Source organism: Gymnogyps californianus, chromosome 5 (genome assembly GCF_018139145.2).
Source record: "Gymnogyps californianus isolate 813 chromosome 5, ASM1813914v2, whole genome shotgun sequence".
NCBI lineage: Eukaryota > Metazoa > Chordata > Aves > Accipitriformes > Cathartidae > Gymnogyps > Gymnogyps californianus.
The window spans coordinates 46,749,528-46,774,544 of NC_059475.1; the positions used below are offsets into that span (position 1 = coordinate 46,749,528).

The 25,017-nt window shown below is 54.9% G+C and overlaps 1 protein-coding gene across 1 annotated transcript; it reads right to left on the reverse strand.

Moving 5' to 3' along the window:
- Window positions 1-4,048: 4,048 nt before the first annotated feature.
- Window positions 4,049-23,160, reverse strand: ISM2 (isthmin 2). The gene is made up of 6 exons (XM_050898068.1): window positions 23,023-23,160; window positions 7,894-8,154; window positions 7,035-7,398; window positions 6,040-6,180; window positions 5,440-5,517; window positions 4,049-4,919 (listed from the first exon to the last, which is right to left on the reverse strand). The coding sequence occupies exons 1-6, from the start codon at window positions 23,158-23,160 to the stop codon at window positions 4,402-4,404; spliced, it is 1,500 nt and encodes a 499-aa protein (XP_050754025.1). The 3' UTR covers window positions 4,049-4,401.
- Window positions 23,161-25,017: the final 1,857 nt, after the last annotated feature.

The following is a 25,017-nucleotide window of genomic DNA, read 5'->3' on the forward strand; positions in this document are numbered from 1 at the left end:
CCGAGAGGGGAGGTCAGCAGGGGCAAGCACGTGCTGACTGTTGTGCCTAGCAAAATCTGGGCATGGCTCCTTCTGTGTACAAACTAACTCAGCTGCAAGTCGGATGCCAGGGAACTGGTACAGCTGAGCCACACGAAGCTCCAGTCCAGGCTGGCAAACTAAGACAACTCAACTGGTCAAGAAGTCTTGTGTTCAAAGCAGCAGGCAAAGGTGCAGCTTGAGACTCTGCCGCAGACTCACTCCATGATTTCAGGTGACATCTCCAGGTCTTGAGCACCTGCAGAATTAGGGCAGCAATTCCTCCTGCTTCCATCCTCTGGCTGTGGGGTTTCTATAGCCCAGGAGTTTTGGAGCAGGGCTCAGCATCCAGCACAGCAAGGACCTTGTTGCAGAGGATATAGGCATGTTAGGCATGTTATATACACAGTAGTAACTGCTGACTGCCCCTCCAGGGAAAGAGTGATTTTCTCTGTGCTGCTTTTCCTGTAGAGAGGAGCTCAGCCTGCTCCCCCTGGCTTGGGCTCCATGCAACAATGCTTTTGATGTTACAGAAGACCAGTGGGAAGCTCAGAGCATCCTTCACCAAGAGGAGCCGTCTGCTCCCCCCAGGCAGGACCAATGGCGCCAGGCAGCTGCAGAGCAGAGCCCCGTGCAGGAGTAGCAGATAACCCTTGACAGATGTGCAGTCAGCACAAAGCAAAAGGAGCAAGAGAGAAGGAGGGAAAACAGCTGGAAATAGCAAGAGCTTGGAAGTGGTCATGATTTATACAGCAAATTAACGGCAACAAAAAGTTGTGATCCCTGGAAAGCTTTGCAAATCCCCCTGCTATCATTAGCTGTTGGCTCTGGAGATGGTTTGCCAAACCAGTTTTCCAGCTGGGATGATGCTGGGGTTTTTTTTCACCCGCTCCCATGCTCAACACCTGCTGGGTTTTTTTTTCATCCGCTCCCATGCTCAACACCTGCTTACAGCAGCGTGCTGGTGTAAGGTCGGCTGGCACTCCGCTCTGGCCAGGCTGAGCACAGAATAAAACCTGGGGTCAGGGCTGAGGCACAGACAATGCATTTGCTTCTCAGCACTGACCCTGACGGTCTTCTCGTAGGCAGCTTCCTTCCCTATGAGCAGAACTTCACATATCCCATGGCTGTGACAGTGGGGTCTGGACAGTCTCTGTTAGCTGCAATTCTTGCAGCCAGACACCATCAAATGCAAATGCTAAGGGAAGGAAGCAAAGCCACCGGGGTCTTTGCAGTACAGCTGGGGCTGCAGACCCAAGACTCGTAGCATTCAACGTAGTGTCATCCCTCTCAACCAAAACAAATAGCAACATATGCTTCAGTCCCAACTGAATGACATCAGCAACACATACATATATAAAGTGCTTTATTGCAGCATCAAAATGAAGAATTCTTCTCTATGAAATTTTGTAGGAATAAAAGACATTTTATATATATTATATATAAAAAACACAATAAACTTAAGGAGTGGAAGCTTAGAGATTCATCATTTAAATAGCAGTGGGCTGGACAGAATCTTTGATGGGATATAAAAATAAATGCTTGTTTAATGTCTACTTTTCTCATGGTGCCCTGCAAAGCCTCCTGGTGTGTAAGGTGCTTGTGTGAGGAACAACACTGCTTCTTGTTTCTCATGCCTGTATCGTCCAAACCATAGAGGCAGCGAGGCAGAACAGCCACTCAGCTTTCAACCAGCTTTTAGAGGCGAGGCTCAATGCAAGAAATTTTTCTGCTTGCCCTTGGACGGGAACTCCATTTATTACAGAAATTATAGTTTCTTTTTTGGGGGTTAGACTGGTTGACATACCCAGTATAAATAGGAGGAGGATGAAATCCTGGGTAACAGTCCTTATTATAAGAGCACTTCCTCAGAGAGCAGCCAGTCTAACAAACAAATTGGCTGAGCTACTGAAAGTCTCCTTCAAGAAAGGCTGTTTGCAGAGGTCCTGCTTCCATGTGGGGGTCCAATACTGGACAATACGTACATTTAATGGAAGGTTGTTTTAAAGAACATCACTATGCAGTGACGGTAAATAAGCTTCTCTGAGAGTCTGCTGATGTTAATGATGACATACGATACGGGAGAGGAAATACGAAGATGCTCTGCCACATGACAGAAGATAACAAGCTCATCCTTCCATGGCCTCAGCCACTCAATTTGTCTGCTTCCCATACAAACGCCTCCATGTCTGTTGCTGAGCCTCCTTGCACATGTCCCAGGCTCCCAGAACCAAGCCACTAGATCACTGCCACCCCTCTTGACCACGTCTTTACCAGAAACTAGTGAGCAAATGACCATTTGGGCTAGGGAACATGTAACGGTCATGAAAATTTACCAGGGTCTGGGTCTCCATCCATGCTTGTTTGGTTGCGTCTTCCTTCTCACCCTTTACATAACACCGGTCATCTCAGACTGCACGCCTGTTGGGAAATGGATGGTGTCTGCCTATGTTTTGATAGCACCCAGAACTGGAGTCTGGGGATACGAGTGTGGAATAATAGTTAAATAAGAATAATTCAGTGATAACTTCCTTAATACTTTTGTTTTACCAGCAACGAAGTCTTAGGTGCTGATGACCAAAGATGCAATATTCTATCAGTAACCAAGGCAAAAGGATCAACATACACTCAACATATATAAGACACTCCCAGAAAGACTCCCCAAAGAGCTATCAGACCGTGGATATTCACTGGCCCTGCAGAAAGCTCCTGCAAGAAGGACAGACCTAGCACAGGACAGTCAACCAAGGACCTCTGCACCCAGACAGATGTTTTTTTGTCCAACAGTGTCCTGCAGAAAAACATGGAGTAGCCAACAGCCTTGGGTAAAACCTCTACCTAGAAATGACTCCATTCTTCTTTACGTATGCTTGACTTGCTTTTTTATTTCCTCTGATGCATAACATTTGCTAAGTAAAAGCTATGAACAGTTTCTGCCAGGTTCAGTGACTGAATGTCCAGGGATAAAGGTGCTCAGCCTAGTTTCTCTGCAGGAAACTTGGGAGCTCCCAAAATATGCTGGGAGAAACTGCCAGGGACCTGTGAAAAGCTGAATAAAACCCAGGCAAGACCAAAGCGCCAACAGAGAGCATCACGCTCCATGATCTGCAGACACCAGGTATTGACATTATTAGCACGTGTGTGTCTTCCTCCTTTGGAGCCACACTTCCTCACCTGGCCAGGCAGCGAGGCTGAGGAGCGCAGGGCGCGCCCACGAGCTGCTTTCTCTGGGCTGCCTCTTGCTGGTGACTTGGGCAGACACAGCATGGAGCAGGGCCCGAGGCCAGCAGCAGACCAAAGAGGGGCAATGCTGGGTGCTCCCAGCGGTGCCTGACTTGTTCCCATCCCCATGGAGAACTTGGCTCGGTGCTTTTTGCTCCTCTCCAGCAACGGCACGAGCGGTGGCCGAGCTGCCTCCTGCCCCCAGCCCCCAGCAGGGCTGTGGGTGGGAAACGCAGGACTTTCTGCTGGGCCGTGCAACGGGTGCTCCTGAGCACCGAAGCCCGCTGGGGGGCTGCCAGGGAGCCGAGGTGAGGAGGTGGGCTGGTGGTGGGACTTCCGTGGGTTCTGCCACCCCACTTCCCCAAGCACTGAGGCAGAGGGGCTGAAATGCACACAGGTGGTGTCCCTGCCATGCTGACCTCCTCTGAGGTCCACCCGTGTCTGGCTTTGGCACCCCGTGTTCCCTTTCACAGCCAAAACCGCGGTGGCAAGGCAGTCTTGCCAAGGGAGCTCAGGTGGCCAGTCTCCTCCCGCCCCACACACCCCCCGGACCCATGAAACCCTGCTAAGCCTCTCCCTGCTCCTTCCCAACCGTGCATGCAAAACCCGAGGAGAGGGGAGGCCCTGCTCTGTACGCATGGCTGGGACAGCCCTGCCTCTCCCCAGGCGGACCCACCCCCAGTTTCAGAAGTAGATTAGCGTGTGCCAGGGCAGGTGTACAGGCAAGAGCAGGCAGCTCTGCCTGCAGCAGGCCAGCTCCTCAGATGCGGCGTGAAGCCAGCAGGAGCTGAGGCCATTTCACCCTGCAGACACTCAGCTTTCAGGTTGCATTGAAAGATTGTAGAGAATAAAAGCAGACGGGAGCAGCTCCCCATTCCCTTTATGCTTCCCATCCCCTGCAGCTCCCCGCGTGCCAGCCCAGGCACCCCGGGGTGTGGGACCGCCCCGGTTGGCACCGCAGGGATCACACTGCAATAACCTCCAGTGCCCTCGGAAATCTGGGGGGGGCTGAGGTGCCCCTCTGAGGGGACGAGATGGACGGCACATCCTACCCGCTCTGCCCGGCGCCAGCAAGGAGCCCATGAGTAGGGCCGGGGCTTTGCCAGGCTGGACCGGGGTGGGAGCCGGCAGTGGCCGTGGCTCCTCTGAGCATGGCTGCGGCTAGTACTCCTTGGCCTCCTGCAGCTGGGAGAGGTACTCCTCCTCGGCGGGGTTGTCAGCACACTGTCGCCCATTGTTGGGGGGCCGGACAGCATGGTAGCGGCTCCAGTCGCCCTTGCAGAGGATCCAGGGCAGCATGTCCACCTTGTAGTGCAGCTCCGGGGAGAACTCAGTGCTGATGAGGTTGGGGACGCCAGCCCCCTTGCCGCGGGTGATGAGGTGGGTGTGCTCGTCGTAGCAGCAGTGCTGGGCAGCCAGGGTGGTGCTGTCGAGGGAGAGCATGGAGCGCAGGCAAAAGCGTGCCGTCGGCTTGTAGATGTCCAGGCGCTCCTTGGGGCCACTGGCGTCCCGCCATCGGAAGCTCTTGCCCTGCTGCTCATCCCGCAGGTTGACAGCACTGTAGACGGCTTCCAGTGGGTAGGAGCAGGGGCAGCTGGGCAGGTCTGTCAGCACCTTGCTCAGGTACTTGGTGAGGAAATCGCTCTTGCAGTTCAGCCACTTCTCACAGCTGTCCACCTCTGGGGGGGAGGGCACCGAAAGGGTGAGGGCACGCGCAGCCCGCACCCCTTTACCCAGCTGCCTTTTGCCCGCGGCCTCGCCAGCACCACCAGCGGAACCTGCAACCGCCAGGCAGGAGCAGCCAGGCTCCTGGGACGAGCTGGAGCCAGGCTCCATCCCTGAAGCAGTGACAGAGGGAAGGGGTTTCGTGCTGGGGCAGAGCTGCCCCTTGCAGGGGCTCTGCCCGGGGCACCCATCACTACAGGGGCTGGGCTGGCAGCACCCCCCCATGGGAGAGGGCACGCGGTAGGCTGGCCTCAGCCACTGCACTGTAAAGTAGGACCATGTTGTACCAGGGCTGTGGGAGGAACTGAGTTTCCCAGCATGACTGCCAAAGCCTGCATGTGGCAGTGGTTTGGGTGACTTCGGTGTGGACACCAGACACGGGAGCCCTTGGCAGAGCCCTCCCCACCAGCCAGCTACACCCCCTGTGGGGTCTGGCACTGAAGCCCCCAGTGCAAGGCAGAGGCAGAGGCTGACCTGAGTTGAACAGCTCTGTGGCGTTGTCGCTTTTGAAAGGCATCTCCTCTGTGGGGAAGACCATTTCCCCCTCTGCTCCTTGAGAGGGGAAAAAAAAAAAAAACCAAAGAGCCAGGTTGAACTCCAGGAGGAGTGGTGGTTTTTTTTCCTCTGTAAGGGCACCAGACACCATCCACCTTCCACCCCCTCTCCTGCCACTGCTTTGACAACACAGCCCTGTGCCTGGAAGGAAGGGCCAGCAGCAAAACACGCAGGACAGACCCACCCAAGGCTGTGGGTTATGCAAATCCCAGTGGATGGAGCCGGCTCTCAATATGCCTCAGGAGAGGATTTCAAGCTCCCAGTGTGAGAGGGGTACAAAGAGTCACACACTGAGCTGGATGCCAGCTCTACCACCCTTGGGCACCACGTAACTGCCTGGGGAGCCATGAAGCCCCAATAGAGCTTCTTTATGGAAACAGACCCCCGTGGTCATTAGCCCAGATCACATTAAACATAACTAATTCTTGAAGCATGAGCAATGCCCAGCCTGCAGTGGTGGGGGACCAGCCCACATCAGGGTCGGACAGTGCCCAAGCACTGGTATGGCCGAGGGCTCACCAGGGCAGCGCGGCAGGTCGCAGGTCCTTGACTCCGTCGCTGTGCAGGCGTAGCCACAGGACCGGGTCCTCTTCTGGTTGCCACTGCCACAGCTGATGCTGCAAGGGGACCACAGGCTCCATTCCTCCTCATCTTCGTAGTCTGTGCACAGCAGGGGAGAGGCAGAGAGTGGTGGACCTCAGCAAAGCCTCAGCAGGAGGGGAGCCAGCAGCCACCTGGGACCTCCCTCAGCTCTGCCCTGTCCCTGGGATGTCCTTTACACGGATGCAGGGCCAGTGCTGCCCGGGGCACATGGAGGTGCCCATCCACATGATGCCAAGGGCCAACCCTGTCCTCACTGGCAACCCCAGGGAAGCAGCCCCTGAGCAAAGGTTCTCATTCTCACAGCTTTGCTTATGGTTGTACCAACCCAGACAGTCATCGCTGCCCACCCCCGTCCTCACTGAACCTGCCCGATGCACTGGCCATGATGCTGACGCATCACTTGTTAGCAAAGGATGACTGGTTTTGGGCTCATGGCTAGGAAGCTGCAGGAGGGAGCTCCTGTGGTGCCCTGGCCTGTCTGCCCACCAGCACCTGCCATCTAGCCCTCTGCAGCTCCTCTCCTGGGGGGTGCCCAGGTCTGCGGCAAAGGCCTCTGGCACTGGTGTCACCACAGGGACCTGAGTCGATGGCAGCAGCACTTGCCATTAAACATTTACACCCTATTTCTCATCTGAGCATGCCTTTGCTAGAGTCCACGCTCCACTCTGATTACATGCAATGGCAATTCCTGCTGGGACGCTGGCGTGTCTGACTGCTGGCAGCCCTAGCTGGATGCTGGTCTTGCTCCTCGGCATGCTTGCTTATTTTTTAAGTAGGAGCTGAGCACCAGCGTGCTGTGATCCCCAGTGCAAGGCTGCTCCCCCTGCAGTGAGACAGGGCTGCGGGTCAGGCAGTGCAGGGGAGGGCAGTGCTGGTCTGCAGGGCAGCTGCGCACGCCCAGGAGGACTCACCGTAATTATATTTTTCCTTAAAGATCCAGTTCTTCTGCCCGGGCCACAGCTGGTCCCAGTCACCTCCCACTCCACTGAGCATGGACTCTTCCTCCTCATACTCTGCTGTGTAATCTTGCTCCTCCTCCTCCTCTTCCTCCTCCCTGTCCCCTACATCCAGGTTGTCATCCTCTTCCTCCTCTTCCTCCTCCTCCTCCTCCTCCTCCTCCTCCTCAGCGGGGTCGGTGTATTCCCAGAAGAGGGGCCAGAAGAGGTCCTTGTGGGACAACCACTCAGAGGACATCACGGACCAGTCATTGCTTGTCTCCTTCAACAAGTCCATCTCCATCTCGGCCTGAGGATCATCCACCACTTCGATGGTCACCTGGAGGCCAGATATGAGGCAGGGCACTGAGCTGGGGCACAGCCCTGGGACAGACCTACCGGTCCATGCCCTGGTTCCCAGCCTGAGAGGCCAGAGATGCTTTGGGCTACAGAACCATGTGATGAGTGTAAGAGGTCTCACCTCATCTGGAGGGACTGAGCAGGGGCAGAGTGGGAGGTGCAGGGGGGCTGGTGGTCACCCACAGGGACCAATACCACCCTCAGAAATTGGCAGGTCACCCCCGCAGGAGCATTTGCTCCTGCTCTATGGAGAGGGGGCTGTGGGGGGGCAGGGAAAAGGCCATGAGCAAATTCCTCTGGCAAGGAGCTTGTCTGTGCCAGCTATTTGCATCTGGTAGTTACCAAGAAGACAGACGGCAGTGGCCACATGGACCCCGCTCATGAGATCTTTCCTCTCAGGGAACCAAATGAGGCTGGGGAGCACGTGCAGTGCTCGCCCACATCCCCCTGCAGCCCGCCCAGACCGGCTCCCCACCTGGATGTTGGGGTTTTGGGCACTCAGGTCCACGTTGGCCAGCCCCGGCAAGCTTTGCAGGTCCAGCACGAAGGGCAGGCTCTCCTCCCGGCCAGCGCTGCTGGGCTGGGGCACTGCCGGGCTCCTGGCAGCCTGCTGAGCCACCCCACGGCGCCTGTGCCGCCGCGGGCCAGCCTGCCCGCTCCGCCGCAGCCCCCGCGCCTTGCCTGATGGCGGCAGCTCCTTGTCCCCCGCCGAACGGGGGTCGGACGAGGCAGAGACCTGGAGAGGGAAAGAGGCGGTGAGGACATCTCCCGAGGGTGGCTGTGCAGGGAGCAAACCGCTGCCCAGCAAAGGCGGGTCTGGTCTCCTGCACCAAACGGTTCCTCCATCGCATCTTATTGCAGCATCAGGGCGGCAATTAACATGTTAATTAATCAAGTTAATAGCCAGTGGCCTGTGCTGTGCCAGGGCTCGGCCCCACTGCACCTGAACAACCTACAGGTCTACTCAGGCTGGCGCTTCCTATCCCTGCAACCACCCTCTCTGCACCCCTCTGCTGTCCCATTTCCCATCTCGCCTGGCTTTCTGCTTCTCGCTCTCCCTTTTTGGCCATCGCTTGGTCCCTGGAGATGGGTAACGGCAAGGGCTGCTTCTGGTCACAGATTTACCAGAGCTCATGTTTAATAATTTTATATATTTATATAAGAAGTTTATAACAAGGGCTTTATGACAAGGGGGAAAACCTCACCTAAATAAATTGTTCTGTGGTGTCAGTAGTAGGGCAGACGACTTCAAGCAACACAGGTTTAACTGAGATTTCAGATGCTGCCCAAAGGCTACCACAAGGAGGGAAAGAAACTGCTGCTAGATATAACCCAGCTACCTTTATCTCCTTGGGAAAAGGAAGATGCCCAGGGGAATAGGACACCAAAACTTACTTGCCAGTGCTGCCAATGGCTCTAACCGCTGCTACCGGTGGCACGTGGCACTTCAGGGCCAGCCCTGCCCAGGAGGCACAAGGGGAGTGGGCAGGGAGTGGGCAGGGAGCCTCGCAGGGGCAGCAGCACCGGCTGGCCGGGGCGCCGGGAGGCGGCCAGCGAACCCTGCCAAACGGCCAGGCTTGTGCCAAGTTCCCACGTTCCTCGTCGCCGCGCTCGGCGCACGCTGGCATGAAAGAGCATGAGTCAAAGGGCCAGCAGGCTCCAGTGCGCTCGAGAAACCGGAGATGGGAACAACTGGCAAAGCCCCCCCGCAGCACGAGCTGCCCCAGGAAGGTCTGCGGGGCCCCGCAGCTCAAGGCTGGGAGCAGAGGTGCCCGAACCCCCAGCATCTCCACCAGCGGCTGGCTATTTCTGGCTGCCCAGATGAAACCCCCTTTTGTTCCCAAGCTCTCACCCTTCGCGCCAGCCCAGTCAAGAGCCACAGGATTAACGAAGAGAGCGGTGTGCCCCCTCCCCACGGGGGGACGCAGAGAGGCATTTCTACCTGCAATTAGAGCCAGATGGTTTGGAGAAGGACTCCCCTCCCTTTCATCCTGATCACTGGAGCACTTCAAAGGCAGCTGGAGCCTGGCCAGGCTCTCATGAGCGCACACAGCCTGTCCCCAGCCCTGTGCCCGCACATCAAAGCCCGTGACCCCCCTGTCCCTGGGGGAGGGAAAAGAGCAGCAGGGACGCTGCTGGTCCCTTGGCTGCTGCCCAGAGCGGGCTGGATGCAGGGAGGGGCCGGTGACAGACTTCACCAGATGGGCCCAGAGGAGAGAGGGCTGTGGGGAGGAGGGAGCCTATGCTGCCTGGCAAGAGCGTTTGGGGCTCACCTCTCTCCCTGGCCGGGAGGGCTCCTGTGGCACTGCTGGCAGTGAACGTGGGCACAGACAGACCCCTCTGACTGCACCTTCCTCTCCCAGCTCCCTCCGCCTCCGTCCAAAACTACAACGGTTTTGGGAAGGACCCATGGGAAGGATGCCTGGCTCTGCCCCAGCCTGTCTCCCAGTGCCTCAGCCCCTCGCCAGGTCTCCTCTTGTGCCCAGGGACTCCCTGGCAGGGAGCAAGGAGGAGCCCAGGCAGAGCAGAAACAGCAAGCGGGGCCAAGCAAGCAAACCTGGCCATGTCCCAGTGCTGGCCACACTACACCACCCGCCGGTGCTGGGTTTGCTGCCAGCTGCGCGTGCCCAACGCAACCCCTGCACAAGGGGCTGCCAACAGCCCTGCGAGGCTGGCGCTCCTGCCTAATTTGCAATGAGCTTATTGGGGCTCGGTAAGCTCATTTCACAGACAACCCAAATTTAATACACGTGGAAAGCCAGGTCTCCTCTGGCAACAAGATCCGAGCTCACCCAAGGACATCAGAGCAAGCGAGCCAGGAACAGACTCCAAGTCTCCAAACTTACACTCAGTGCCTAATTCAGATTTTACGCCCAAACAAGCTCAAGAAATTCAGAGTACTGTTCCCACAGGGAAAATATAAAACTGCCCCAGGGGAACTGGCTGTGAGAGTGTCGCAGGGCGAACAGAGCTCCCTCATCTCCCAAATCCTTTGGAGGCACAAAGACCCTGGGGCTGTCTGCCCTGGATGGCCCAGAGTCCTTCAACGATGGTCACTGCACCGTACCACCCAACCCTTCCCTCCTGCTAACATCTGCATTGCTCCAAGGCTTCGCTGGGTTAAAATTTGTCCCTGCATCAGAAGACATCCCTCCTGAGCAAGGTCCTGCTCAGTGCCCTGCCCCAGCCAATCAAGCCATGGATTTTAGCGAGGTCCTATGAGGCCCAGTGCTCCCTCCGGGTCAGAGCATCCATGGCACCATGATCCTGACAGACAGATGTGTCTTCTCCATGTCACCAAGGGGCTCCTGCCAGCCACGCAGGCAGCTGCCCTCGAGGATCACACTCCTGCTGCGTGACATGCACCCTCTCCTCTGCCCTGCCTAGGGAACAGCTGGATAAAGCCATCAAGCCTGGAGCTAAGCCACTGCAGTACATCAGCTAAGGGAAGAGCTGGCCTGTCCAGAGTAAAAACTCTACTCCCCCGCTCTTCACAGAGCGCAGGACAAAGGCTGCAAATTGTCGCAGAGCTGGTTGTCAGCAGCTTCCTTCTCCTTCGGCCGCCGGGGATGGACGCTTGCCACCACACTGCAGAAGCAGAGCGCGCAGTGCCGGGAAGCCATCAATATCTTGCAGCCGAGCTCCAGCCTTCTCCTGCGACCAGCCAGCACCAAGCAAAGGAAAAAGCCGAAGGGGGAATTGCCACAGCTCCTCCTGCATACACTTGGGATATCCTGCCTGGCTGAGAATAAGGGTTTCCAGGGCAGGAACCCGAGAGAAACTCCAGGGCAGCACTCGGGAAAGAGCATGCACTTTCCATTTGTGAAGACCATGTTTAGACTGAAGGCCGTAAGCAGGATCACATCCGCCTCCCTCCCAGCCCAGGAGCCCTTCCCACACAGTCCAGGCTCTCCCGCACATAGGACTGACCACCTTGGGGCACAAGCTCAGCAAAGATGTTAGGAAGTGGAAGGAACTAGTCAGCAATTCACCCCAGTGTCGTGCCTACTTTGTACATAACACGGTCAACAGGGTGTATGGAAAAGGTGTGGGGAAAGGCCACACATAATTTCTCTAGAGACTAAAGGCTGATATTTTCCCATTTCTAGTCCATACCTCTCTATTAAAATTGCTTGGAAATCTGAAGATGGTGAAGAGAGCAGCTGCAAAACCATTTCAAGGGATGGAAAGACTTTTGCAGTGAAAGACTTGTACAATTCAATTTGTTTGTCATGTTAAAAAGAGAAAGCAATGACTTGATTTCCCAGTTCTTTAAGGCAATAATCCATCAAGCACCAGAAACTCTCTAATCCAGAACAGAAACACATAATAGGAACCAACGTGTCTGAGTCAAAGCCAGACAAATTCAACTGAGAAATAAGGATTGTGCTTTTAACGCCGTAGGTGATTAACCACAGGAACAAGCTAACAAGGAAAGTGGCAATATCTCTTGCAGAGACAGTCAAACCCATGTCACTGGGCTCAACACATACGTACCGCATCTGTGCTAGGGAAGAAATTCAAGGATCTAATGATTTCTTCTGGTCTTAAAATCTGCGATTTTGCTATAAACTTCTCTAAGACTCTGAACTAAACCTGGGTTAAGAAAGCAAATGACTAACGTTCACGTGCTGCAGCTCTTACATAAAAATGATTAGACAGGTGACATCTCAGATCTTACAGCAGTTTAAAACCTGAAAATATCAACAGACTAGTCCCTGTGCTGTACTGCCCTTTGGCAACCAGGGACACCACTATGCTGCCACCACAACTACAGGTGCTTGTCCCTCCAGCACGTTCCTCAGCATCTCCATAGGCACTGCAAGTTGCCAGTGAACCCACCAGCAGCGCTCTTTGTAACTACATACATTGCTGAGCAGAGCTGCTCTTCATCACAGGGTTAAACCCAAGCGAAGTACACTTGAGATAACTCCCTGGGGAGCGAAGCACTGCTGGAGCCTGTGCATCAGCGGCACAGAGCAACTGAGTCCCAGGCATAGGACAAGCTCAGAGGATGCAGCTTCCACCCACACCTATCCCAAGCCGATGACTGAGTGCATAAACTCGTTCAGCTTGAACCAAAGAAACCTGTGCACACAGGAGTCAGATCAGAGGCAAGGTTTGGCCTGTGCTTTGGGCTTGTTAACACTGAAGTGAAGAAAATGACGTATTTGCTAACGGCTGGTATCACACTGGGCTATAATTATAAGGAATGGGGGTTTTTGTTGCTTAATCATTACTGCTTGTGTTAGGTTTCCTTTGAACAGTTTTACCACACTGTACTGAAACAAGAACCCACCAGAAGAACTATTGATCTTTTCCTGAATAGAGCTGAGTCTACACAAGTGTCTTCTTACTCTTTCCCCCAAGCTCTCTCCAACATTATTTTAAAATCTGTCCTGCAGTTTGTTGCAAACTTGCCCACTTATGAATTATCCAAGTACAAAATAGACATCAGAACTTTTTTCTTTTTTCTTTTCTTTTTTTTTTTTTAACCATAAAACTTTTCCTTCCATATTCACCTAAATAAGCTGCAAAGATCAGGAGAAAGCTTTCAAAGAAAATTTATCTTTGGACTGAAACCAGACAGGAACAACTCCAGAGCAGGGTTTTATTATAGAGCTATGGAAGCAGAGGGATGCTGGTTGGTTGCTTCAGAAGGAAGCCCAGCCTGTCTGGGGGCAGCTCTGGGGCTGTAGTTTGCAGAAAGGCTCAGGACAGTTTTTGCTGGTGGGAGTGGGAGAAAGGGGAGGTTTTTCCGGTGCTAACAAGTAACACTGTTAAGTCTCTTTAAAATAAAGGAAGGTTGAACAGCAAGGTAATCAACAGGAACAAATGCAGCATGCCACGCTGCCTCCCTCCCATAGTGCTGGGCATGCTCTCTCCTTGATGACCCCACCACAGACACTGTTCAAAGAAAGGGCTTTTTTAGCCCAGCCGGCTGAGACCGCTTGAGCCTGCCGAGGGCTGTAGTTTGATCCTCCCGGCTCATAACCCATCCACCAGCACATAACCCATCCAGCGGCACAGTCTTTCAGCCAGATGGAAAATCCACTGGATGCACATCAGGCAAGTGACATCTGCTACCCATCAGCTCATCACCCACTTAACAGATTTCCCAGAACTGTGCCAAAGCACAGCGTGCTTCTAGAGGTGCCAAGAGCTCGGTGGGTACCTACAAGAAAACAGGGAAGGCAAAGATGCCATCCAGTCCCTGTTACTGTCTGTAAGACCTTCCAAGCCACAATCCCAATGATCAGACACAACACCTTTAGACTTATAGGCAGGTGGTTTAGCAGAAGCCATCACTCAGGGTTTTGACAAGTGAGCTCTGGCAGAGGTAATTTAAGGCAGTGGATACCTCCAGCTCCCTCCCTCTTCTTCTGCCCTGGGTTACACTCCTGCCCGCAAAGGGGCTGTGGCACAAGTAAAGAGCAGGACCATGATCTCTCAACTGCTCTACTCACTGGTCCACCTCAGCATCAACTCGCACTTGAGTGCTGTTTTTGTTTTTGTTTTTTAAATAAAGACACAAGCATCTCCCTTTATGTTTTGGGAGAGCTCTGCAAGTGCTCATGGAACAGACAAGGCACTCGGTTATCACACTTGTGTGGACAGATCCTGTTTATGACAGACCAGCAGGAGCCAGCAACAAACTGTGGGCTGTGCAGATAATTATTATGCCCTCATGATTATAATTTTCACGCAGTTATCAAAATACTTTAGATCATACGGAATCACTCTCTTTTCTAACTAGCTTCATCCCAACTGTCTTGAGTAGGGAGCTGGAGGAGGCAGCATCAAAGGCTTCCTCATGTCTCATTTATTTTCATGTCTCACAATTGCGACAACTGTAATCTCAAAACTCTTTCCAAGGTTGGTGACTCGGTTACCGCAAGACAGAGCCAGCCCTGGAGCAGAAGACACCACAGCATGGAGAAGCAGCAGCACGCAGCATCGTGAGGAGCAAGGGCCCAGCATAGTTGACTTTGTGCAAGACTGAAAACGGGGCGGTTGGCCAGGCTGCTGTCAGTGCTCCTCACCACGTGTCCCCATCGGCACAGCCTAGCCCCTCTCACTGCAGCTGGCTCTCCTGCGGGTGTGCTGATGAGTCACTTGCCCATGGCATCCTCAGCCAACTCCCCAAATCACTTGTGACACAAGGAGGACAAGTAGGAGCCTGGTGGCTTTTCACCTCTCACCATACCTGGCTGTTGCCCTCCTCAGTGTTACACACAGGTGCTTCTCTACCATAAATATCTTCTCCCTCTTTAACGCTGAGACAAATGCTGTAAACCCCCCATTTTGCAGACAAAAAAAATGACCTGCCCCAGGTCTCTCAGGTAGCCTGTGGCAAGGCCAGGAATAGATGCAGGTCTCCCATGTTGTACTTGGAGAAGGCTCTCAGGAAGGCCCACCACAGCTCAGTTTCTCCCCCCCACCTGCCCCCTAGGAGGGACTGCCCTGTCTCCCATACGGATGAACCACACAGGCCTTGCAGTGGAGAAGCTGGGGCGTCTGGTTAACACCACTGACATATCCCAGCAAAGCAGCTGGGGCTGTCCTCACACTGGAGACTCTGCCCAAGTGCATAGGTCCAAGGGCCGACCCTTGACAGGTGGTGCCTGCTGCAAGGAGCCCAGCTGGTGGCAAGGCACCCTTACCCGAGGAGGAAGGTACCCCTGAGAGCTCTGCTGCAGCCAGGCCAGCTAGGAGCTGCTCCGATAGAGCACAGCAGTGGGTACGGGAGCAGGGCCCCCACAGGGACTGCACAGAGAGGTCCCCCAGAGAAGTGAACAGACACACATCCATACCCTCTGGTGCTCTCTGGCAAATGCTCCTGCTAGGGCACATGTTTTCTGTTAACATAGTTGAGCTGTAATATGCATAAGCTCTTAATTCATCCGAGTTGCTGTTAACTTGTTCCAGCTCTAAACCCCATGTGCTTCAGTAACCATTAACTTGTTCCAGCTAATGATCCACATTTGTTAGCCTGCACACCGTAACCCTCCGACTGCTCCAGCTGCTGCTTCCTTCCCTGCCGCAGCCCAGGCAAAACTGCAAAAGGAAAAAAAAAACCCCAAATATGGCAAAGCAAGTGCAGAAACCAGAGGGACCAGACCAATGCCAGCCTCCCCATCGCCCCAGCCTGCTAGAAGAGGTTGCAGTGTGGGGGGACACAGGGCAGGCGGGAGCACAGGGGGCACCTGCTCCGCTTGTCCCATGCAGCATGCACAGGCTGCCCCCGCCATGCAGGCAGCAGGGCAGGGAAGGCAGCCGACCAAACAGATGCAAATCCATCAGGGATCCCTTCAACAACAGACAAAATGGGCACCTGAGCTGGACTCGGAGCATCTCCATGCCCTGCACGGGAAGGGGTCCAGGCAGGGATGCTGCATCTCGGCTTCCCAAAGGGGCAAAGCTGGGGTGACTCACAGCCAGCAGCCCCTGCCCCAGGTGCTTGGCTGCAGCTCCCCAGCCCGGGGGCAAGCTCGGTTCCCCTCCCCAGCCCAGTGGTAGGATTTAATGACTCCCGCACTTCAGCGTGGCATGGAGAAAGGGTCTTGGGGTAGGGCAACCTTCCTCTCCGGCTCCAGTCTGTGTCATTCATAACTCACTTGTTCATAAGCTTTTCCAGGACAGTCCCTGCTACTTCTAAGTGCCTCACCAAAAAATAATTACTTTTTTTTTCCCCCACCAGATGGGAGCCTGAGGCTTGCAGGGCTGCAGAGGCAAGTCCAAAGTCAGAGGAAAGCTAGGGCACATCCAAACGGGGAGCCCCACTTCCCCAGCATCTTAGCTCCCAGTTCACCCCTCCTCTTCCCTTTGGCCAGTCACTTCCCAGTGGGACCTCAGCTGTAACCCCAGGACCGGTCCCCAGGGTGGGCACAGATGCGCAATAGCCGAGCTGTAATCCCGGGTGCAGGGAAAGCCAAGCTGACCCTGAGATGCCCACAGCATCTCTGGGCAACGCCGCATCTCCTCCACCGGAGGCACGAGGGGGACTACCCTGCGGATGCTCCCCTAGGGGGATCTTTGATTTTTAAGGAGCAGCCAGGTTAATCATGTAATACAACCGCAGTGTCCCCGGAGGGGAAGGGGTGGGGGGGAACAGCGGACATGAAGACATCTGTACAACACCTTGTCTTGCTGGAGGTGCTGCATGGCACAGCACAGCTGGCCTCCCCCGGGATTTTGGCTGCTGCGGGAGCGGCTGCAGAGGAAGGGGAGGGCAGGGAGGGCAGCAGGAGGGAGTGCTGAAGCGGTGGGGAAGAGAGGACATCCCAGGGAGGCGAAGAGGTGCTGACCCTCCACTAGTGGGGCACATTCTGCAGCACCTCCCAGCCATCCCACAAATACTGTCCCCTCACCCGGCGAGTGCATCGGGGCTTAGCTGCCAGGAAAGAGCCAGGGCTGGCTTGCTTGCCCCCGGGCTCAGGCTGCTGGGGCTGGGATGGAGGGCAGCTCACCTGAAGGGCACCGTACCCATGCCATGGGCCAGCCTCCCACTGCACCCTACGTAATGGAGGCTCCCTTGGCTGGGGACACGTTCCCAGGCCTGCCTTGCACCCCAAGTCCTGCGTGCTAGATAAGGCCCCAGCAGACTGGGCCAACCAACAGCTCCTAATCCAAGATAAACCCACGCCTCACCATCTCTTCCCTGCATGCACAGGTGCTTCCTGGCCATCTGCAACCGGCTCCCCACCTCATGTCCGTCCAGCGGTGCCAGGGACCACCAGAAGGCAGCAATTTACTGCATTTTGTTCCCTTTGAAGCTGTATCCTTCCCCTGGAGACTAAACCAACCTGCAGCCTAGGAGGTGTTGGTGCCCTTCATGCCAAGAGCCACGTGGGACTCAGAGGCAGGTAGGTCACCATCTTTTTGGTGTCTTCATCTCATAAGTACTGAGATGAAGTATATCTCATAACAGCTTCTCAGACAAGCCGCAGGAGTCCCTACACACAGGGAACGTGCAGAAACTGAACTTCTTGGAATCAATACCATGCAGGCTGACTTTTACAGCTGGCCATGTAAAAGCATCTGACAGCCCAATGAAGGTTCCCTGCAAAAATGGTCTACCAAAAAAAAAAAAGGGGGGGGGGAGAAAAAAAAAAAAAGAGTCCTTGCACTTTTGCAAGCTTCTGTCTGAAACGAAAATGTTTTCACACTGAAACACAGCTGTAATCTCTTCCCTGCTTCTTAGCTACAAGCTCCGGTATTTTATACAAAAAACAAGCCTCTGGCTGACAACATTGGTTTTGGAGGAGCTGGATGGCATGGGCCACCTTGCTGTCGTGCCTGTAGCTCAGACTGTCCTCAGGCTTCCCTATGGGAAGTGTCCGGGCATCTTGTTTTGGGGATTATTCTGAGTGGAAGAACATTTATTGATACTAACAGAAGATCCCTAGTTTGCACTCCCTACCCTTAAGACACTGACAAGAGGAAAGCAGGAATTAATCCCCAGCACACTCCCTCCATCACCTCTCTGGGCTTGGAGGGACCACGGTTGGAGGCAGGATGAGTCCCCCAGCCTGCCTGTCTTTAAGGAGAAGGTCTGCAAGAGCCGGACACTTTTGGGAACCCAGAGAGAGGGCCCAGCAATGCCCTGTGGAGCGATTTATGCCTAATCTCTTCCCCTTACATGTGCCTTTTACAGGAACCCCTTTGATTGTAATAATGGGAACGCAGCAGACCTATTTGTGCAGTGAAAAGGGAAGAAGCCCCCTTGTTGGGCAGCTTCCCTACACCCGGCTCCCCTTTGTTTCCCCTCCAGCCTCAGCCCCAGGGTGGGAGGGTTTTCAACTGTGTTGACTAAGATAATTTGGCACTTCTCAAAAGGAAATTTGCTACAAAGGGCGAAGCACCTCCCTGCGCACAAAGAGCCCCTTTCAGAGCGGAAGGATGCTTCAGTGCACGTTTTGTACCCACAAATCCGACCTCCGCCAAGGACAAAGCCAGGGACAAGAACACTTAATTGCTGAAGAAATGAAAAGGTAAAAAGCACATCCGCAAGCAAACTGACTCTGCTACTGACACAGCCTGCAGTGGCTGTGGGGATCTGGCTGTGCAGGCAGCCAGCACCAATCTGGCCGCCCAACTCACACCCCGCCTGAGCCCTCCCGAGCGGGCTGCAGCACGGCGAGGTGCCCCCACGCAGGGCAGACGTGGGTGACAACACAAGCTGGAGATCTGCAGCAGGGCAAGATGGCTCTGGGGAGAAGGAGACCCTCTTCCCGGCCAGACAGCCCTGGGGGAGTCAAGAGGGACCAAGAGCTGGGGGGAGGCAAATGGGAGGCTCTCGCAGACCTCGGTGCCTGGGCAGGCAGGAGCCACCCCCGGGGCTCCTGCCAGCCCATCACCCCAGTGGTCTCCCCAGGCAGTGTGTCTAGGCTATGTTAGGGCTCCCAAATGACAGGGCTACCCTGACCTACAGTCTCCTGACAAACTCCACCCAAGCCCAGCTGGTATTTTCCTTTAATGCTTTTTATCTAGTACAGCCATGCCATGTTGTCTTGGAGCTCCTTTACTCTCTGCTTGCTGGTATCTCCAGCCAGGCATCACGTCACTCCTGTACATTTAATTGTTAAGCACTCCTCTGCACTCAGACTCCCTATGCACAGTGCTGGTCGATTTAAATCAAAACTGCTACCAATGATTTTTAATCAGCAAGCAAAACATCTTGGTGTAGACCTTCAGTTTTAAACGTAGTTTCCCATCGCTACTCTCACTGCCTGATGTAACCTGATGTAATTGGATGTAACCAACCAAAACATACTGTTGTTATTCGTTTCCTTATTTCTCAGGGGCCAGGAGCCAGTCATACCAGGTGCTGTACAAACCCACTGATTTGCAGCCGACCGCAGCCCTTATGCTACGCTTGGTATTTCTTTTGTTGCCCTCCGTTATCTCTTGTATTTGCTTTGCTCACAGCCTCAGACCAGGGGAACTCCAACAGCAAGCTCCGGCCTGGATTCTCACCCTGCCCCTGTCCCAACCCCACAGTAACACCCCTGGGGTGCCTTCGGGAGCTTGCTGCCATTGCTCTTGGCCCCCTCTCAGAGCGGTTCCCTCCTGCGAAGGAGCACCCACCAAGCCCACCGGAGCTCGGCTGGGTGGCCTGGACCCTCCATCAAACACTGCTGGCTTGCTCTGCCACACCCTGTCACCGCCAGGACACTCATTACCAACACCCCCATCACCATTACTGCTGGTACTATTATTTCTATGCACAGTTATTGAAGCGCTTGCGTCGGTTCACACAGATCTAATCACTTCTAACATTTACATTTCCAGCGTGTTAGAACATTAGCTATTTTCTGTTTACTAGAAGAGCACTGGAACTGATTGGTATCCGTTGGAAAGAATCCAAACATCTATTAACAATGCTCAAAGCCAGTATTGTGAAATCCAGTGAGTTTATTAAAACATATTTTGCATTTAAACCCCCTGACTTAATAAATAAACAAACCATTAAGCAACGTGATGAGCTGTCCCTTGTCTTCACAAGGGACACAAGCTTTTCCAAGTATTCAGTTATCCAAATCTGAAGAGCCACTGGCGTGGGTCAGCGCTTGGACCTGCCACATTTCTGCCCACATGAGTGTGATGCATCCAACCTGCAAAAGCGCTTCTAAAAACCCTGCTGTACACCTGCCTGCTGCTTCGGAGCCCACCTGCCTTCCCAAACATCACCAAAAAGCCTCTGAATGAGCAGGTGTCTTCTCTCGTTAGATTTAAGTCACAGTTTGGAAAGGAAGTATTCTGCCTTTTCAACTTCCAGTCAAATAGACTGAAGAAACAGAAAATATTCTCACTACATCTGTTGCTTATGCTGGGCTCGGTGTAACTCAGGCAAAGCTTTTCTGCACAGTATCATAGCTGAGAAAATGTAACTGCAAGTGCTTGCTCCTTTGGTAATGGCTGGAAGTAATGGAACCTGACTGAGGCACAGGACTTTGGGACATACCAATAAGGCTATCGCCCAAAGCTAAAGCATGTGTTCCCTCCATCCTTCCTGCAATTACAAGACTTTCTAACTCAAAAATTTACTGAAAACCTTAATCATTTAAATTTTTCTAAATTATTTTAGTATAGAAGTGCAACTCTGAGGGTCAGCACAGATTATAAAAATTCCCATTCAATTCTAAACCGAGGAAAAATATTTGCTTTAAATAAAGATGTTAAATTAAAACAAGTCCAAGTTATGTAATTGTTTAATGGTTTTGATTGTCTATCTGCTCTGCTCCGTCATTTCTGCTTTTCTCCTCCTGGCCTCCTTCATTCTACCCACATCTGTAGGGCATTACCCATAGTGTAACCAATACTCCAGCTGTGGCTGCCCTGCTGCCATAGAGACAGGAGCTATCAGCGCTGCAACAGGAACCATCTGTGCGTATGACCCAAAATCACTCTGGGTTTTTTTTTTTAACCACCATACTGCTGTGCTTGTGCTCTCCGCTTTATTTCAAACAGCCAGGCATGACTACTCCAAATTCTCCCCCGCATGCACCAGAAACAGAGGATTTCCTCCCAAAACACAGCTAGAATACACATGCTAATACGCTTTCTCCCTGCCATGTGAACTGTGCAGCCAGTACCCTGAGGGATGCAGGGCATGCACGGGAACACCAACAGACCCCCAGAGGAATTCATTCTTCATTTTCCTCCTTGCTCCTAACCTCCACCCTCAAACCTTTGCCTATAAACTTCTTGTATGTTTGTATTTCTGCGAAAAGCAAAGGTCCTGGGGACAGAGGCTGCGCTGTGTAAGTGCCGTATGTGATCTTTGGCTGGCAACACAACGCTCCCCATTCACAACCGTTCACAAACTGGGACTGACAGCAGCTCTTCCCGCTTCCCGATGCGTTTTAGACGTCAGATAAAAAGGAGCCTGAGATTGCGCTGCAGGGTCCTGTGGTGGTGACCTGCACAGCTTCCTAACATGCAGTTTGTCCCTATCCTATGCCCCCTGCCCTGGGCTGCAATACTTCCCTGGATTTCAAGCGTAAACCCCTACTCTGCAGCCAGAGCCCGAGCACACTCTGCCTGGCATTTGTCTGGCAAGTGGACCGGCATCTACATCTATGCTTGAAGTTACACAAGCAAAGTACAGCACCAACATGGTATTACCAGCACTACAGCACGTAACATCCCCAGCAGTCCTGTTTGCATCTGCTCAGTCCATGCTCCAGTCAAAACCATTACTAGGCTCGACTGCTGGTACTTGGCTGGACGCAGCCCGTGCTCCCTCTTGCCCGTTGGCCAGGCTTTCCATGCGGCAGATTCCTTCTTCACCCTTGTTCCCTGGATTTCATGCTGGAATGGAGTTTAGTGCATCCGACAGGAGCTGCCAGCATGACTCCTCCACAGATCAGCACCGTGTTTTGGCAATAATGAGCAGTAAGGTATATTCCCATCACTCAGCACCTCCTCTGCCAGTCTGACTGACACTGCAGATCAAATCTGCTGCTTCCCATACTGCTGTTTATTGCCAGCAAGGGATCAGCTGCTCTTACCCTGTCCTGCTCAACCTCCTCCTGTCGCCACTTTTCCCACTTATTCCTTTCGCCCACTTTTAGCAGTAGCATTCTTCAAAAGCATATTTTTTAAACACAGCTCTGCTGCCTGAACCACTTTTTCTCCAGGGAACAGTTTCAAGATGGAAACAGCTTGTTTCAACCGTCCAGTTGTCTCTCTTTCTTATTCAAACCCTTCTCCCTGCCCTCTTGGTAGTGTCTTCCCCGTTCCCTTCCTGTCATCCCCGTCAGGTCCCACCAGCTGGTTCCCAGTCTGACCAGTCCCTCACTGCCTGCTGAAGTTCCCTCTTCCACGATCCATGCTCCGAAGCCCGTGCTGGCCAGGATCCGGCTCCCAGAGGAGCGAGAGGCGCAGCCCCGGGACCTCCCCCCCCAGCCTGCGGGGGCTCCCGAGGCCGCCTGCCCGGGCGACGCTGGATGGGGCGCAGGCTGCTGGGATGAGAACGGAGCATGACCACTCTGGAATCTGCCCCAGGGTCGTCCCAGCGGGAAGGGGAGATGGTGGCTGAAATCCGTCACGTCTTATCTTTGTAGTAGCGGAGTTTTGGAGTTCCTGGCAAGCCACCAACCTTGCTAATTTTACTGCAGGTCGGGTTGTGGCCGGACTCCTCTCTCCTACGAGGGATGCTGCCCCTTGGAGGCAACGGATCTTCCCGGGCACTGGGTCACGGCACTCGGCCCCGATCTCAAAGCACCTAAACCAGCCCCTTTCCTGCAGCCTCTGTCCAATGCAAAGACCTGAGGCTACCCGAAAATCCCGGAGGCCGGGAAAGGGCTCTGCCCCTTAGCGAGTGAAGAAACAGCCCAGAAGAGGGGAGGCACGAAACCCTGCTTCTCCCCACTGCTGCTTTCCCACCCGGGGCCCCGGGGCGGCCTGGCCGCGGGGACACGTGTTGGATGCTGCTCCCTTCGGAGATGCACAACTGCCTCCGAGGGAGCCCCGATGGCCGCCCAGGTGGCCGGCTGCCCTCCTCAGCCTTCCTGGGCACGGGGGAGGGTGCGGAGGCTGAGGAGGGCTCGCCCCAGCACCCTCCCAGCTCTCCATCCTTCCCCAAAGGCTGCCTTACCTCCGCCAGCTTGGAGCTCCTCTCCTTCGGGCTGTTGCTGCGCTGTTTCCTCACGGGCAGCCCTCTCACCGCAGCCAGGAAAGTTGTCAGAAAGACGAAGCCGAGGATGAGCACGACTTTCCCTCTAATCAGAGGCATCTCTCCCTCCCTCTCACCCCACCTCGCACGCCCAGGGCAGGCGGCCCGGCAGCACGCCCGCCCGCAATGCTACAAAACCTGTCCTTCCTCGAGAAAGCGAGAGGAACAGGGAAAATTTAAAAAAAAAAAAAAAGAATAATATATAAAATATCGCAGACGGGAAGTGCGGTCCCCCGCGGGTGCGGACAGGGGCCGGGGCAGGGTCCGCCGGCCCGGGCCACTCCCGGCTGCTCCGCTCCCTCTGATCTCTCTTGCAGTTTGCCGAGCACGTTTCGGTGTCGCTGCTCCCCCGGGCTCGCCTGCCGGTGCCACTGATGCTGAAGGATAACTCTGAAAAGCTTCACAAGTGTGTGCGGCGAGGGAGGCGGGAAGGGGGGGGGGAGAGGGCTTCGCCTCCCCACCCCCCTTCCTAATCCTTTCGGCAATCTGATTTCTTTTCCCCCTCTTCTCCTCCCCCCGCCGACTCACTCCCCGGTGCTGCCGCGGCTCTTCAGGCAACGCCGGGCACCGGAGGGCGGGCGGACGGGCGCTCCCCGCCGCTCGCCGGGGAGAGGCTCCTTCTCGCATGAAGCGCGGTCAAGCCCCTCCCGGGCGAGCGGCGCGGCAGCCGGCCCCGGGCACGGCCCCGCCGCGCCCCTGCCCCGCTCGGGGGCTGCCGGCGCTGCCAGGCCTCCCCCCCGCTCCCTCCGAGCGCTGCCCCCCTCCGGGGCGCCGCCGGCCGCTCCTCCCCTCCCGGCAGCTGCATGGCCCGGGCGGCCGCGACCCCCTCTACCCGGCGGTGGCCCGCGGGGCGCTGCCCCTCCGGCGGCGCCGGCCCGGCCCGGCCCGGGGCTCTTTGTTGCGCTCCGGGGCGGCGGCTCGCCTCGGCGGCGCCGGCCTTGCACAAGCCCCGCGGCACCGGGCGCTTCCCTCCGGGGGAGCCCCGCCGCAGCGCCGGGGCAGCGCCCTCCCGGCGAGGCGGGGCGGGGCGGCCGCGGGCTCCGGCCCGGCCCGGCCGCATGAGGCGGGGAGGACGGAGGCGCGGGAGCCGGGCCGCGGGGGCTGGGGAGGGGGGCTCAGCCGCATCGGGGGTTCAAAGCCTCCCCCCTCGCTCCCGGGGAGAAAAGCTTTCGTGCGAGGAGCCGGATTCCGCCTGCAAAGGCCGCCCCCCTCCCCTTTTCCGAGCGGGGGCCGCTCCGCTGGAGAGCGGGGATGGGGCCACCCCCCACCTGGGCCAGCCCGTGGCAGGCAGAAACAGAGCTCTGTGCTCCCCAGTGAAAGCTCCGGCTGTTCCCGAGCTGCGGGAGGAAGTTTCCATCACTCGAAATAAGTCTTTATTCTTTGATCTGCTCTCTCCTGCGCCGGCTGCATCTTTTCTAGCCCCTAAAGCCCGTTGGAAATATGGTGTGGCTGTTTACTTGGGGTCTAGAGAGCATCTTTTCCAGGATCTCCACAGGCATTCATCAGCCTGTGAAGGAAATTATTAGGGAAATGAATATGAATGAATTACTAGGGAAAGACGCTGAAAGGAGGTTTTGCAGCCCACTGAGGAAAAGTGCCAGTGCTGGCACAGACCCCAGAAAGGGACACCTAGCAGGGAAAAAACAAAGTCCAACATTTCTACAGCAGCCTTAGCACAACCCTGCAAACCACCTGGGCCCATTTGTGTATCCACAGCTGAAAACAGGACTGGCACGTCCTTTTCAAATGCCAACATCTGGTTTATGCAAACTTAGGGCTGAGATGAATGGAAGGAAATGTTTAAAACAAGGCACAGATTGCAAGACAGATGTGAGGTCAAGAATCCCATGCAAGATGGATCAAGAAGCCCTTTCAAACATCTCATTAGCAGCATGACAGCTGATAGCAGCCCGACTT

What these genes read in the sequence shown, in the direction of transcription:
- ISM2 (XM_050898068.1), bottom strand. Translation starts at nt 23,160, where the DNA reads ATGCCTCTGATTAGAGGGAAAGTCGTGCTCATCCTCGGCTTCGTCTTT. An exon ending in CCCAAAACCCCAACATCCAG is followed by an intron (nt 7,399 to 7,893) that starts GTGGGGAGCCGG and finishes TCTGGCCTCCAG; the next exon opens with GTGACCATCGAAGTGGTGGA. An exon ending in TAAGGAAAAATATAATTACG is followed by an intron (nt 6,181 to 7,034) that starts GTGAGTCCTCCT and finishes TGCTGTGCACAG; the next exon opens with ACTACGAAGATGAGGAGGAA.